This window comes from Piliocolobus tephrosceles, chromosome 8 (genome assembly GCF_002776525.5).
Source record: "Piliocolobus tephrosceles isolate RC106 chromosome 8, ASM277652v3, whole genome shotgun sequence".
Lineage (NCBI taxonomy): Eukaryota > Metazoa > Chordata > Mammalia > Primates > Cercopithecidae > Piliocolobus > Piliocolobus tephrosceles.
Window position 1 is genome coordinate 9,525,993 of NC_045441.1, and position 15,298 is coordinate 9,541,290.

Sequence of the window (15,298 nt, forward strand, 5' to 3'; positions counted from 1 at the left end):
TTTTTTTTTTTTTTTTTTTTTTGTATTTTTTAGCAGAGACGGGGTTTTGCCGTGTTAGCCAGGATGGTCTCGATCTCCTGACCTCGTGATCCGCCCGTCTCGGCCTCCCAAAGTGCTGGGATTACAGGCTTGAGCCACCGCGCCCGGCCGACCCTGAGCTAAGTTCTTTGTTCAACCAAACATAACTGCGTTGTAAGTCACCAATGACTTCCACGTTGTGAAATCTACTGGTCCATTATCTTATATGACCTGTTACCAGCCAGTGACATAGATGGTCACTCCCTCCAGAAATGCCATCATCACCTGGCTTTCTGCATGCTATATTCTGTGAGGTTTTCCAGCACCTCACTAGCTGCTATTTCTCAGACTTTTACTGGTTCCTCCTCTTCTCCCTATCCTCCCAGGGCTGTCCTTCAACACCTCCACATTGGAACAGGATATGGGTAGGGCACAGTGGCTCACATCTGTAATCCCAGCACTTTGGGAGGCTGAGGTGGGAGGATCGCTTGAGCCCAAGAGTTCAAAAGCAGCCTGCACAACATAACGAAACCCTATCTCTACAAAAAATTAAAAAATTAGCCGGGTGTGGTGGTGCGCACATGTAGTCCCAGCTACTCAGGAGGCTGAGGTGGAAGGATTGCTTCAGCCAGGGAGGCAGAGGTTGCAATAAGTGGAGATCAAGCCACTGCACTCTAGCCTGGGTGGCAGAGCCAGACCCTGTATCAAAAAAAAGTGAATGGGATATAGGACCTACTGCTAAACATTCCTGTCTCTGCCTAATCATTACTTCCTCTCGGAAAACCTTGGATCCCTCAAGATGATATTGGCTGTCTCTCCTTGGGAATCCACCCAATCCTATTCATGTCCCCTCCCGTTAGCACAGGTCACATGATCATGCTCACCTTGTCTTGCACACTACAATATGAGCAGTTGAGCACAGTATTATGTAATATAACTGGTATGTTCGCAGCCTAACAGGTCACCTTGATTCATCCCTTATAGCTATGTAATATTCCATGGGATGAATGTGCCGTAGATTGTTTACCTTGCACTGATCAAAAGTTACCTGGAGGCGGTGGCTCACACCTGCAATCCCAGCGCTTTGGGAGGCCGAGGCAGGAGGACTGCTTAAGTGCAGGAGTTTAAGACCAGCCTGGGCAACACAGGGAGACCCCCATCTCTACATAATAAATTAATATGAAAAAAAAGCCATCTGGGTTGCTTCTGGTTGGGCTATTACAAATAAAAATGCTATGGATGGGCTGGGCGTGGTGGCTCATGCCTGTAATCATAGCACTTTGAGGGGCTGAGGCAGGTGGATCATGAGGTCAGGAGTTCAAGACCAGCCTGGCCAAGATGGTGAAACCCCATCTCTACTAAAAATACCAAAAAATCAGCTGACATGGTGGCACGCGACTGTAATCCCAGCTACTCAGGAGGCTGAGAAAGATAATTGCTTAAACCTGGGAGGCAGAGGTTGCAGTGAGCTGAGATTGTGCCAGTGCACTCCAGCCTGGCCTGAGTGATAGAGTGAGACTCCATCTCAGAAAAAAAAAAAATGCTATGGATGTTCATGTACAGGTTTTTAAATGCTGAGAAATACTCTTGCTGGGTCATTTGGTAAGTGTACATTTAATTTTAGAAGGAACTGCCAAACTGTTTTCTAGGATGGCTGTAGGATTTTACACTTCCACAAGCAGTGTATGAGAGATCCAGTTTCCCTGCATTCTCATCCACACTTGGTATTGTTAGGATTGTGTATTTTAGCCATTTCAATGCATGTTATTGGTAGCTTGTCATGGTTTTTGTGTGTATTTCCTTAATAGCTAGTGATATTGAACATCTTAGGATGTGCTTATTTACCATTCTTATACTGTCTTTCACTGAAATTTCTGCTTGAGATTTGCCCATTTTCTTTTTCTTTCTTTTTTTTTTTAGCCAGAGCCTTGCTCTGTCGCCCAGGCTGGAGAACAATAGTGCGATCCTGGCTCACTGCAACCTCTGCCTTCCAAGTTTAAGCGATTTTCGTATCTCAGCTTCCCGAGTAGATGGGATTAACAGGCGCCTGCCACCAAACCCAGCTAATTTTTGTATTTTTAGTAGAGAGGGGGTTTCACCATGTTGGCCAGGCTGGTCTTGAATTCCCAACCTCAAGTGATGCACCCACCTCAGCTTCCCAAAGTGCTGGGATTACAGGCAAGAGCCACCGCTTGCTTGCTTGCTTCCTTCCTTCCTTCCCTCCTTCCTTCCTTTCTTTTTTTTTTCTTTCCCTCCCTCCCTCCCTCCCTCCCTTCTTCCTTCCCTCTCTCCCTTCTTCCCTCCCTCCCTCCCTTCCTTCCTTCCTTCCTTTTACTTTTTCTTCCTTTCCTTTCTCTCTTTCTCAGAGCCTCACTTTGTCACCCAGGCTGGAGTGCAGTGGTATAATCACAGTTCATTGCAGTGTTGTCGACCTGGGTTCAAGCAATCCTCCTACCCCAGCCTCCGGAGTAGCTGGGACTACAGGCACACAACACCATGCCTGGCTAATTTTTAAATTTTTTGTAGAGACAGGATCTCACTGTGTTGCCCAGGCTGGATTTGCCCATTTTCTAATTGGGTTGTTTGGTTTCTACTTCTTGAGCTTAGAGAGTGTTTTATATATGCTGGATACAAGTCCTTTGTCAGATATGTGATTTGCAAATATTTTCTCCCAGTCTGTGGCTTCTCTTTGCATCTTATTAATGTGGTCTTTCACACAGCAAATGTTTAAACATCTTGATGAAGTCCAATTTATCAATGTTTTTTATTTTGAGATGGAGTTTCACTCTTGTTGCCCAAGCTGGAGTACAATGGTGCAATCTCAGCTCACTACAACCTCCACCTCCTGGGTTCAAGCGATTCTCCTGCCTCAGCCTCCTGAGTAGCTGGGATTACAGGTGCATGCTACCACGCCCGGATAATTTTTTGTATTTTTGGTAGAGATGGGGTTTCATCATGTTGGCCAGGCTGGTCTTGAACTCCTAACCTGGTGATCCACCCACCTCAGCTTCTCAAAGTGCTGGGATTATAGGCAAGAGCCACCGCGCCCAGCCCAATTGTTTTTCTTTTATGGATTGTGCTTCTGGAGTCACGTCTAAGAACTCTTCGTCTTTAGCTGGGCGTGGTGGCATGTGCCTGTAATCCCAGCTACTCAGGAGGCTGAGGCAGGAGAATCTCTTGAACTCGGGAGGCAGAGGTTGCAGTGAGCCGAGATCCTACCACTGCACTCCAGCCCGAGCAACAGAGTGAGACTGCGTCTCAAACAAACAAAAAAACAAAACTCTTCGCCTGACCCTACACCATGAAGTTTTTTCCTAGATCACTATCCATTTTGTATTAACTTTTTGCATAGGGCTGAGGCTCATTGCTTTGCCTATTGGTGCAATTGTTTCAGCACCACTTGAAAAGATCGTGCTTTCCCCATTAAAACGCTTTTGTACCTTTGTCAAAAACAAGTTGGTTGGCAGTGGCTCACGCCTGTAATCTCAGCACTTTGAGGGAGCTAAGGCAGGAGGATTGCTTGAGTTCAGGAGTTCAAGATCAGCCTGATCAACATAGTAAGACCTCATCTCTACAAAAAATAAAACAAAATTAGCTGGGTATGGTGGTGTGTGCTGATAGTCCCAACTACTTGGGAGGCTGAGGTGGGAGGATGACTTGAGCCCAGGAGGTCAAGGCTGCAGTGAGCCAAGATTGTGCCACTGCACTCCAAGCCTGGGTGACAGAGTGAGACACTGTCTTATAAACAAACAAAATTTATTTATTTATTTATTTTTATTTTTATTTGTTTTTGAGATGGAGTCTCGCTCTGTTGCCCAGGCTGGAGTGCAGTGGCGATCTCGGCTCACTGCAAGCTCCGCCTCCCGGGTTCATGTCATTCTCCTGCCTCAGCCTCCTGAGTAGCTGGGACTACAGGTGCCCACCACCACGCCCGGCTAATTTTTTGTATTTTTAGTAGAGACAGGGTTACACCGTGTTAGCCAGGCTGGTCTCGATCTCCTGACCTCGTGATCCGCCCACCTCAGCCTCCCAAAGTGCTGGGATTACAGGTGTGAGCCACCGTGCCCGGCAAAAAAATTTATTTTTTAAAGAGAGTTAGTTGACTGTACTTGTGTGAATCTATTTCTGAGGTCTCAATTCCATCTTATTGATTTATGTGTCTATCCCACTGGGGAGACCATAGTTTCTTGGTAACTATATTTATATAGTAAGTCATAAAATCAGGTAGCTAGTGTGATTCCAACAACTTTTCCAAAGTGGTTTTAACTATTCTACTTCTTTTGCCTTTCCATATAAAGTTTAGAATAAACATCTATATTTAATACAAACAAACATTGCTGAGATTTTTGTAGGAATTGCATTACGCCTATAGATCAATTTAGGTTTTTGTTGTTGTTGTTGTTTGAGACAGAGGTCACTCTGTTGCCCAGGCTGGAGTGCAGTGGCGGGATCTCAGCTTACTGCAACCTCTGCCTCCTGGGTTCCAGCTAGTCTCCTGCCTCAGCCTCCCGAGTAGCTGGGATTACTACCAGGTGCACGCCACCACGCCCAGCTAATTTTATATTTTTAGCAGAGATGGGGTTTCACCATGTTGGCCAGGCTGGTCTTGAAATCCTGACCTCAAGTGATCTGCCCGCCTTGGCCTCCAAAATGCTGGGATTAAAGGCGTGAGGCACCACGCTCGGCCCCTATTGATTAATTTGAAGAGAATTGGTATCTTTAATATGTTGGATCTTCCAATTCAATCCTAATCTTGTGGTTAATGAAAGAATCTGAAGTAAAGGAAAGAACTATGGGATTAAAATGGGGTGCTGGGAGCAAATTTCTCTGGAATCTGAACTCTCTTCGACCTGTGATCAAATTAGGTCGGACTCCATCCTAGGGAAGTGAGAATGGTCTGGGAGACATAAATATGCCAACTCACCTGTGTAGGTTTACAGTTTACAACATTACCTGGGGTTTTACAACTCAACTGCAAGAAAGGAATTAGCATCCCCATTTTTTTTAAACCAGTGTTTTCATATCCTTTATTCCCAAGTCAATGTGTTTGTCAGTTTGAATGTTACATGTACGATAAAACAGATTATGGAAAGTATACTTACGATGAGAACATTATTTTATATAACTCATCATTGAATATGCAACCTCTTGTAACAATAACTTAATGGACCCAACTCTACCTTCTGAATGCACAAATTTTATGATTCTCCTAAAACTCTTTGAGTTGGGTGTAGTTTCTTGTTGCTTCTTCCTGTGACCCAAGACTTAAAAATGAGGCTGGGCACAATGGCTCACGCCTCTCAACCCAGAGCTTTAGGAGACCAAGGCGGGAGGATCACTTGAGATCAGGAGTTTGAGACCAGCCTGGCCAACATGGTGAAACCCTATCTCTACTAAAAATTAAAAAATTAGCCAGGCGTGGTGGTGCATGCCTGTAATCCCAGCTACTCAGGAGGCTGAGGCAGGAGAATCGCTTTAACCTGAGAGACAGAGGTTGCAGTGGGCTGAGATCACACCTCTGCACTCCAGCCTGGGCAAAAGAGCGAGACTGTCTCAAAAAAAAAAATAAGAATGAATCTCTGGAAACTAGCAATTAGAGCCAGACCTCCCTAGGACCAAGGAGACAGGAGTCGGGGAAAAGGACACTACAGATGATGCCCACAGTCTCAAGCACTGTGGCATATGCTTGACTTCAGAGCATTCTGGCGCTCAAGGTCAAGTGTGGAGCCATCTATATATCCTGTCACAACGCAAATGCCTGCAACCGCTACAATTAACAGGATATGGGAGAGAGGAGGCACATCATGTGTGGAGGAATGAATCAGTCCCAACAATTATGTGAACATTTCGAAAATTTCAATACCAAGGATTAACTTCTAAAATACAACTTTACATACTGGCACATGCCTGTAGTCCTAGCTATTCAGGTGGCTGGGGCAGGAGGATTGCTTGAGCCCAGGAGGTCGAGGCTGCAGTGAGCTATGATCACACCACTGCACTCCAGCCTGGGCAACAGACTGAGACCCTGTCTCAAAAAAAAAAAAAAAAAAAAAAAAAGACAAGTTTAGGCTGAGCACAGTGGCTCACACCTGTAATCCCAGCACTTTGGGAGGCCAAGGTGGGAGGATCGCTTGAGCCCAGGAGTTTGAAACCAGCCTGGGCCACAAAGTGAGACTCCATCTCTACAAAACAATTAAAACATTAGCCGTGCATTGTGGCGCACACCTGTGGTCCCAGCTACACAGGAAGCTGACACAGGATGATGGCTTGAGCCCAGGAGTTCAGGGCTGCAGTGAGCCATGTTCATGCCACTGCGTTCCAGCCTGGGTGACAGAGTAGGAGGATCCTGTCTCAAAAAAATGAAGTAAATTGGCCAGGTGCAGTGGCGTGTGCCTGTAATCCCAGCTACCCAGGAGGCTAAGGCACAAAAATCTCTTGAACCTGGTAGGCGGAAGTTGCAGTGAGCTGTGATCACACCACTGCACTTCAGCCTGGGCAACAGACTGAAACCCTGTCTTTAAAAAAAATAAAAATAAAAGACAAGTTTAGGCTGAGTTAAGCCCAGTGGCTCACACCTGTAATCCCAGCGCTTTGGGAGGCCAGGGTGGGAGGATCGCTTGAACTTAGGAGTTGAAAACGAGCCAGGGCCACAAAGTGAGACTCCATCTCTACAAAAAAAATTTTAAAACTCAGCCGTGCATTGTGGCGCACACCTGTGGTCCCAGCTACACAGGAAGCTGACAGGATGATCGCTTGAGCCCAGGAATTCAGGGCTGCAGTGACCCGTGTTCACGCCACTGCACTCCAGCCTGGGTGACAGAGTAAGGCCCTGTCTCAAAAAAATTTAACAAATTGGCCGGGTACTGTGCTGTGCGCCTGTAATCCCAGCTACTCAAGAGGCTGAGGCACAAGAATCGCTTGAACCTAGTAGGCAGAGGTTGCAGTGAGCTGAGATCACACTACTGCAGTCCAGCCTGGGCCACAGAGTGAGACCCTCTCTCAAAAATAAATAAATGCAAGTTTATAGTCAGAAGCTATACAGCTAGCCATTCAATAAAATGCATGTGCAATATGGTGGAAGAGCTGTTGTGAACATCCCCATTTGAATGCTGGACAAACAGAGTAGTTCAAGGTCCCCAAAGGATGCAGCAGGTCCTACTCATTTCAGAAGGGAACACTGTAGAAACCATCCAGTCTGGGCAGAGCCCCCACTCCACTGGCCTGGAGAGCCACGAATCCGGCGCGCGTCCTCCCCACCTTGCCCACCAGGGGGCGACAAGTGCCTGTTAAGGGGTCGCGGGCCGCAGAGCTGGTGGGAAATGGTTGAGGGGCGTGCGTGGGTCAGCGTTCCTTGCGGACCCGTGAAGCCTGGGCTTAGGGCTCACAGCGTGGGTCCCCAGCAGAGACAGGAGGCGGACAGCTTCCCGTGAACTGCAGAGGAGTCCCGGGACGCTGTCCTCCAGCGAGGTGGGGGACCGGCTACGTCCCTCAGTTCCCCCCTCGGTCCTCGGGCCACAGGGATATTAGACTAGGAGGTCAGTTCTTCTAGCCCTGCTCAGGCCTCTTCTGACCAGAGGCGCTGCGACGGACGCGGAGTTCAGGCCTCTTGGCGACCGCGGTCTCCTGAACTCGACCCCCTCCCTGCTCCCGTGGGGAAGAACCCCGCCCCTAGAACAACCTCCTCTCCGGGTGTCTCCCCTACACTACCCCTCCGCCGGCCGGGAACTCCGCCAGCCCTAGGAAGGCCGACCCTACCCCTTCTAGCGCCTCCCCTGCTTGGACCTGGTCCCCGCCCTCGGCCGCCCGCCAGTCCCCGAGGCGTACACGTGGTAGATCCCGTCAGTCCCTGAAGTCTCGCGTTACTCAAACGCCTCGCGCATTCGCACTTGTGCTCAGGAAAGGGGCGGGGTGAACGGAAGCCGGGAAGGAGATTCTCGGTTCGCGGGGTACGGCCGCGCGTGCGCATTCCGCAGCCCGTTCAGGACCGCGGCGCTGGCCGGGCGCCCACGAGCCGGCGGATTGGTTGCGCCCCCGTCCTTCTTTCCCTGGGACCTGGGGTCGCGGTTACTTGGGCTGGCCAGCGAACCCTTGAGTGGCCTGGCGGGGAGCGGGCCTCGCGCGCCTGGAAGGCCCTGTGGAGTGAAGAGAGTGAGCACGGGAGGGGCGGCGGAGAGGCGCGAGGTTGGGGGAGACGTGGGATCTGGAGGTGGGTAGGAGGGGACGAGGGGCCGGAAGGAAACAGGGTTGTCGAGTGTGTCCCCTCTCGGGTGCACCCTTTGTTTTTGTATTTGTTTCAGATAGCGGCTTGCTCTGTTTCCCAGGCTAGAGTGCAGTGGCGCGATCACGGCTCGCTGTAGCCTCGAACTCCCGATCTCAAGCGATCCTCCCGCCTCGGCCCGGGTAATTGAAAAAAAAATTTTTTAAGACAGGGTCTTGCTGTGTTGCCCAGGCTGGTATCAAACACGCAGGCACCAGTGATCCTCCCGCCTCGGCTTCCCAAAGTGCTGAGGTTACAGGCCTGAGCCACTGCCAGGCCAGGTGCACCCTTTGTACAGGAAAAGGGGTAGGAAAGCCTTCACTGTGATCCCTCTGATCTCATCCCTTTCCTATGCCAGGGCACACAGCATGGCAGAAAACCGAGAGCCTCGAGGTTCCGTGGAGGCTGAACTGGATCCGGTGGAGTACACCCTTAGGAAAAGGCTTCCCAACCGCCTGCCCCGGAGGCCCAATGACATTTATGTCAACATGAAGACTGACTTTAAGGCCCAGCTGGCACGCTGCCAGAAGCTGCTGGACGGAGGGGCCCGGGGTCAGAACGCGTGCTCTGAGATCTACATTCACGGCTTGGGCCTGGCCATCAACCGCGCCATCAACATCGCGCTGCAGCTGCAGGCGGGCAGCTTCGGGTCCTTGCAGGTGGCTGCCAATACCTCCACCGTGGAGCTTGTTGATGAGCTGGAGCCAGAGACCGATACACGGGAGCCACTGACTCGGATCCGCAACAACTCAGCCATCCACATTCGAGTCTTCAGGGTCACACCCAAGTAATTGAAAAGACACTCCTCCACTTATCCCCTCCATGATGTGGCTCTTCGCATGCCGAGTAGTGGACCTCGGACCAGAGCCATGTAAGAAAAGGCCTGTTCCCTGGAAGCCCAAAGTACTCTGCATTGAGGGCGGGGCTGGGGGGGTAATTGTCTCTTGGTGAGCCCAGTTAGTGGGTCTTCCTGAGTGTGTGTGTGTGTGATCTGTAACTATTGCCATATAAATAAAAAATCCTGTTGTACTAGTGTCCTGCCACCACCACTGCCACTGACTCTTTCCTGTGTAAATTCTGTGTGTGCCTGAATAGGGATGGTAGGAAATGCTACAAGTATCTAGCTGAAAGGGGAACCCAAGTGTTTCTTGCCTCCATAGAGACCATAGATTATGGTATGAGCAGTGTAACAAAACAGTACAGTGCAGAAGCCCAGTCATCCCAAGGTTTGTTTTAACGATTTTCATCTTCTAGTTGGGTGCAGTGGCTCCAGCTTGTAGTCCAAGCTGCTGGCGGAGGCTGAGGCGGAAAGATCGCTTGAGCCTGGGAGTTTGAAGGTACAGTGAGTTATGATCGTGCCATCTGCACTCCATTCTAGATGACATACTGAGACCCTGTCTATGCAAAAAAACCACTTTTTTTTTTTTTTTTTCTGAGATGAAGTGTTGCTCTGTCACCCAGGCTGGAGTACAGTAGTGCCATCTTGGCTCACTGCAAGGTCGGCCTCCTGGGTTCAAGTGATTCTCCTGCTTCATCCTCCGCAGTAGCTGGGATTACAGGTGAGCGCCACCACGCCCCGCTAATTATTTTTGTATTTTTAGTGGAAACACCATGTTGGCCAAGCTTTTCTCGAACTCCTGACCTCAAGTGATCTGCCCGCTTCGGCCTCCCAGATGCAAAAAATTTTTGAAAACTAGATGGGTGTAGTGGCTTGCACTTATAATCCCAGCTACCTCATTGGCTGAGGCAGGAGGATCGCTTGAGCCCAGGAGTTCGAGGCTGCAGTGAGCTGTGATCACCACACTGCACTCCAGCCTAGGTGACAGAGCAAGACCATATCTCAAAAAAAAAAGAAAAAAACGAAGCAAACTAAGACTTCAGGACCTTCTTAGTGTCAGGCTCCGTGGTAGGGACTGACAATTGGCTTCATTTCATTCCTGGACCTGCAGGGCCTGTGGAGATGGCACCCGGGCTTTCAGGTCCAGAGCCCTTCAGACCCTTTTTTTTTTTTTTTTTTTTTGAGACAGTTTCACTCTCATCCAGCCTGGAGTGCAGTGGTGCAATCTCAGCTCACTGCAACCTCTGCCTCCTGGGTTCAAGGGATTCTTCTCCCTCAGCCTCCTGAGTAGCTGGGACTATAGGCGTGCACCACCATGCCCTGCAATTTTTTGTATTTTTAGTAGAGAAGGGGTTTCACCATGTCAGCCAGGCTGGTCTCAAACTTCTGATCTTGAGCGTTCTGCCCGCCTTGGCCACCCAAAGTGCTGGGATTACAGGCATGAGCCATTGTGCCCAGCCTTCAGACCCTTCTCACTGGGCTGCTCCAGTGGCAAAGAGACCCCCCCCCCCACATAATTACTGGGCACACAGGTAGTACTTTCTGTTTGGATATTTGTGGGATGACCTGATTTTTCACATTTATCAAACTAGAGTCAACTAAAGCAATGTTTATCAAAGCAGGTTGTGACCCATTTGTGGGTCACAGCTTCTTAAAAAAAAAAAAAAAAAAAGGCCAGGGGCGGTGGTTCACGCCTGTAATCCCAGCACTTTGGGAGACTGAGGCGGGCAGATCACAAGGTCCGGAGGTCAAGACCATCCTGGCTAACACAGTGAAATCCTGTCTCTACTAAAAAATACAAAAAATTAGCCAGGCGTGGTGGTACATGCCTGCAGCCCCAGCTACTCTGGAGGCTGAGGCAGGAGAATCGCTTGAACCAGGGAGGTGGAGGTTGCAGCGAGCTGAGATCGCACCACAGCACTCCAGCCTGGGCGACAGAGCGAGACTCGTCTCAAAAAAAACAAAAACAGGCCGGGCGCGGTGGCTCAAGCCTGTAATCCCAGCACTTTGGGAGGCCGAGACGGGCGGATCACGAGGTCAGGAGATCGAGACCATCCTGGCTAATACGGTGAAACCCCGTCTCTAATAGAAAATACAAAAAACTGGCCGGGCGACGAGGCGGGCGCCTGTAGTCCCAGCTACTCGGGAGGCTGAGACAGGAGAATGGCGTGAACCCGGGAGGCGGAGCTTGCAGTGAGCTGAGATCCGGCCACTGCACTCCAGCCTGGGCGGCAGAGCAAGACTCCGTCTCAAAAAAAAAAAAAAAAAAACAAAAACAAAAACGAAAAAAACAAGGCCGGGTGTGGCGGCTCACGCCTATACTCCCAGCACTTTGGGAGGCCGAGGCAGGTCAGTCTCTTGAGCCCAGGAGTTCGAGACCAGCCTAGGCAACATGGTGAAATCCCATCTCTACAAAAAATATAAAAAGTTATCCGGACATGGTGGCACAAACCTGTGGTCTCAGCTACTTGGGAGGCTGAGGTGGGAGGATTACCTGAGCCCAGGAAGGGGAGGTTGCAGTGAGCTGAGATCATGCCAGTGCATTCCACCCTGGGCGACACAGCAAGACCTTGTCTAAAAAAAGGAAGGAAAAAGAAAAAACAACCCAAGTTAAAAAAAAAAGTGCAACTTAAATGGTGGTGTTCTATTGCAGATTTTTTGTTTTTTTGAGGTGGAGTCTCTATCACCTAGGCTGGAGTTCAGTAGCACAGTCTTGGCTCACTGCAACCTCTGCCTCCCAGGTTCAAGCGATTCTCCTGCCTCAGCCTCCTGAGTAGCTGGAATTACAGGCACGCGCCACCACACCCGGCTAAGTTTTGTATTTTTAGTAGAGACTGGGTTTCGCCATGTTGGCCAGGCTGGTCTCAAACTCCTGACCTCAGGTGATCTACCCGCCTCGGCCTCCCAAAATGCTGGGATTACAGGTGTGAGCCACGAGGCCTGACCAGCAGATTTTTCAGTTAGGTGTGTTATATGTATGTGTAGCATAATAGGATGTACATTGTGTTTTTTACCGTTTGAGGTCATAAGCATTTAAGAGCCTCTGATTTACAGGTTAGGAACAGAATTTCATTCTAATTCAACTGAAGGTAGTTTGATTTGGAGGTCTGAAGATCAGGCTTCTAATTCATCAAAATCCCTTCCTCTGGCATCCGCATATGAAATGGTCCCTACATTTAAGGAGCTCGCCATCTAATTGGGAAGGTGGATACATAATTTTTTGTGAATGAGTAAGATGTGTAAGACATAAGAGTAGCAATGATAAGGAAATGTGGAGATGGAAAGGGCTAATAACTTCCTGGTGGGACCCAAAATGGTTTCACTCACTTTTGATCTGGGTGTTGAAGGATGAATAGGAGTTTGCCGGGCAGAAAAGGGGAGACGGCATATGGCAGAGAGATCATAGTGGGGTGGGGAAATGGGTGGATTTGGCTGGGAATGGTGACTCATGCCTGTAATCCCAGCACTTTGGAAGGCCGAGGAGAGAAAATCGCTAGAGCTCAGGAGTTTGAGACCAGCCTGGGCAATAGAGTAAGACTTGGTCTCTGTCAAAAATTTAAAAATTAACTTGGCTTGGTGGCATGCACCTGTGGTCCAGCTACTCAGGAGGCTGAGGTGGGAAGATTGCTTGAGCCCAGGAGGTTGATGCTGCAGTTAGCTGTGACTGAGGGCTTGCGAAACAGCAAGAACCTGTCTCAAAAAACAGTGGGCAGGGAGGGGATTAATGAATAGGCAGCTACGTTCTGGGACTGGAGGGACTCGAGGTGGCTAGAAAGCAGGAGGTACTGGGAGACAAGGCTGCAGACATTTCCTTTTTTTTTTTTTTTGAGACAGAATCTCTATTACCAGGCTGGAGTGCAGTAGCGTGACTCGGCTCACTGCGACCTCCAACTCTCTGGTTCAAGCGATTCTCTTGCCTCAGCCTCCTGAGTAGCTGGGATTACAGGTGCGCACCACCATACCCAGCTAATTTTTGTGTTTTTAGTAGAGAGGGGGTTTCACCATGTTGGCCAGGATGGTCTCTATCTCCTGACCTCGTGATCCACCTGCCTACGGCCTCCCAAAGTGCTAGGATTACAGGCGTGAGCCACTGCACCCGGCTGGCTGCGGACATTTCTATCGGGCCACATCCCTTCCATCAGCCTGACTGCAAGGCTTCCTTGCCCGAGAGCCCCCCGGTAGCTGAGTGGGGAGCCGGCAGGAAGCTGGATGGAGCTGTGTCTCCCTGCACGTATGTGCTCCGGGCCTAAGCCCAGCAGAGGTGGTGGCAGGCAGCCTTTCCCATCTGGTTTGTTTTGGCAGTTCCCTCCTGCAGCCTATTTGTTTGTTGTTTCTACTCCATGTTTTCTCACTGCTTGCCAGTGGGGCTTCCCTCAGTGGCAGTTCTGCAGAAACAGACCTCCACATTGCCACTGAAGGAAGAGCGGGGCCTGGGGCTCACTCTTTTGTGTGTAGGGGGGCCTGAGCCAGGTTCCTGTATCTACTGGAGTCCATGCAGGGCAGGTAGGGTAGGGAACTCTGCCTGCAGGCCCATCTATAGGGTGGCTGCCTCCAGCCTCTGTTCTCCTCCCTCTACTGTCTCTCCAAAGTGACTTCCATCAAAGCTCGGGAGGCCAGGAACAGTGAGTCATGTCTGTAATCCCAGCACTTTGGGAGGCCAAGGCAGGCGGATCACCTGAGGTTAGGAGTTCAAGACCAGCCTGGCCAACATGGTAAAACCCCATCTCTGCTCAAAATACAAAATCAGCTGGGTGTGGTGGCAGACACCTGTAATCCGAGCTACTCAGGAGGCTGAGGCAGGAGAATTGCTTGAACCTGGGAGGCAGAGGTTGCAGTGAGCCAAGATTGTGCCATTGCACTCCAGCCTGGGCGACAGAACAAGACTCAGTCTCAAAAAAAAAAAAGCTTGAAAAACAGGGGAGAGGGGTAACGAGATGGAGGCAGAAGGTGTGTGCAAATGCAGTGCCCTGCCCTCCTTTTTACATTTTATTTTTTAAATTTATTTATGTTAGAGACAGGGTCTCACTCTGTAGCCTAGGCTGGAGTACAATGGTGCGATCATAGCTCACTGCAACCTCGAACTTCTAGGCTCAAGCAATCCTCCTGCCTTAGTCTCCCAAGCAGTGAGGACTACAGGCAAAAAAAAAAAAAAAAAAAAAGTAAGGGCTACTGTTGTTTTCTTTGTTTGTTTATCTGTTTGTTTTGAGATGGAGTTGCGCTCTTGTTGCCCAGGCTGGAATGCGATGGCATGATCTCGGCTCACTGCAACCTCCGCCTCCCGGGTTCAAGTGATTCTCCTGACTCAGCCTCCTGAGTGGCTGGGATTACAGGCATGTGCCGCTAAGCCCGGCTACTTTTTGCATTTTTAGAGAGATGGGGTTTCACCATGTTTGCCAGGCTGGTCTCGAACTCCTAACCTTAGGTGATCCGCCCGCCTCAGCCTCCCAAAGTTTTGAGATTACAGGCGTGAGCCACCGCACCCGGCCAAGAGCTAGTATTGTTTAGTATGAAGACATTTTGCTAAGAAATGGTTTTATGCTTCTTCTTCTTCTTTTTTTTTTTTTAAACAGAGTCTCGCTCTGTTGCCCAGGTTCGAGTGGAGTGGCCGGATCTCAGCTCACTGCAAGCTCCACCTCCTGGGTTTACGCCATTCTCCTGCCTCAGCCTCCCGAGTAGCTGGGACTACAGGCGCCCGCCACCTCGCCCGGCTCATTTTTTGTATTTTTTTTAGTAGAGAAGGGGTTTCGCCGTGTTAGCCAGGATAGTCTCCATCTCCTGACCTTGTGATCAGCCCGTCTCGGCCTCCCAAAGTGCTGGGATTACAGGCTTGAGCCACCGTGCCCAGCCGGTTTTACGCTTCTTAATAGGAATGGGGAGAAGTGAAGGAAGGCAATTTTGTGTGTGTTTAATTCTCAAGTCTGAGTTATTAGTTTCTGCCAGACTCAGTTGTCACTCGCGTAACAGGGAAGGGGACAGGGCCTTGAAATATTAAGTGGTTTGGTCAGGCTGATGATCCTGCTAGAGAGGCCCAGCACTTTGTCCCAGGTGAGTTTCTGGTGCTTGGTCAGGAGTTGGGGGGAAAAATGGTGTTTCACAAACCCTCAAACCATGAGAGAGGTTGGACAAGAATGTGTCAATTGTAGTTCCTTAGGAAACAGAGGTCCAATTGCACAGAGATTTGGAAT

The 15,298-nt window shown here is 49.8% G+C and overlaps 1 protein-coding gene across 3 annotated transcripts; it reads left to right on the plus strand.

Annotated features, from left to right (window-relative positions):
• Positions 1-7,916: 7,916 nt before the first annotated feature.
• POP7 (POP7 homolog, ribonuclease P/MRP subunit) lies at positions 7,917-9,318 on the plus strand. 3 transcript variants are annotated; one of them, XM_023197250.1, is made up of 3 exons: positions 7,931-8,166; positions 8,316-8,418; positions 8,634-9,318. In XM_023197250.1, the coding sequence occupies exon 3, from the start codon at positions 8,644-8,646 to the stop codon at positions 9,064-9,066; it is 423 nt and encodes a 140-aa protein (XP_023053018.1). In that variant the 5' UTR covers positions 7,931-8,166; positions 8,316-8,418; positions 8,634-8,643; the 3' UTR covers positions 9,067-9,318. The 3 variants fall into 3 exon arrangements, with proteins under 3 accessions (XP_023053020.1, XP_023053018.1, XP_023053019.1); XM_023197251.1 differs by having other exon boundaries at positions 8,340-8,418; XM_023197252.1 differs by lacking the exon at positions 8,316-8,418 and having other exon boundaries at positions 7,917-8,166.
• Positions 9,319-15,298: the final 5,980 nt, after the last annotated feature.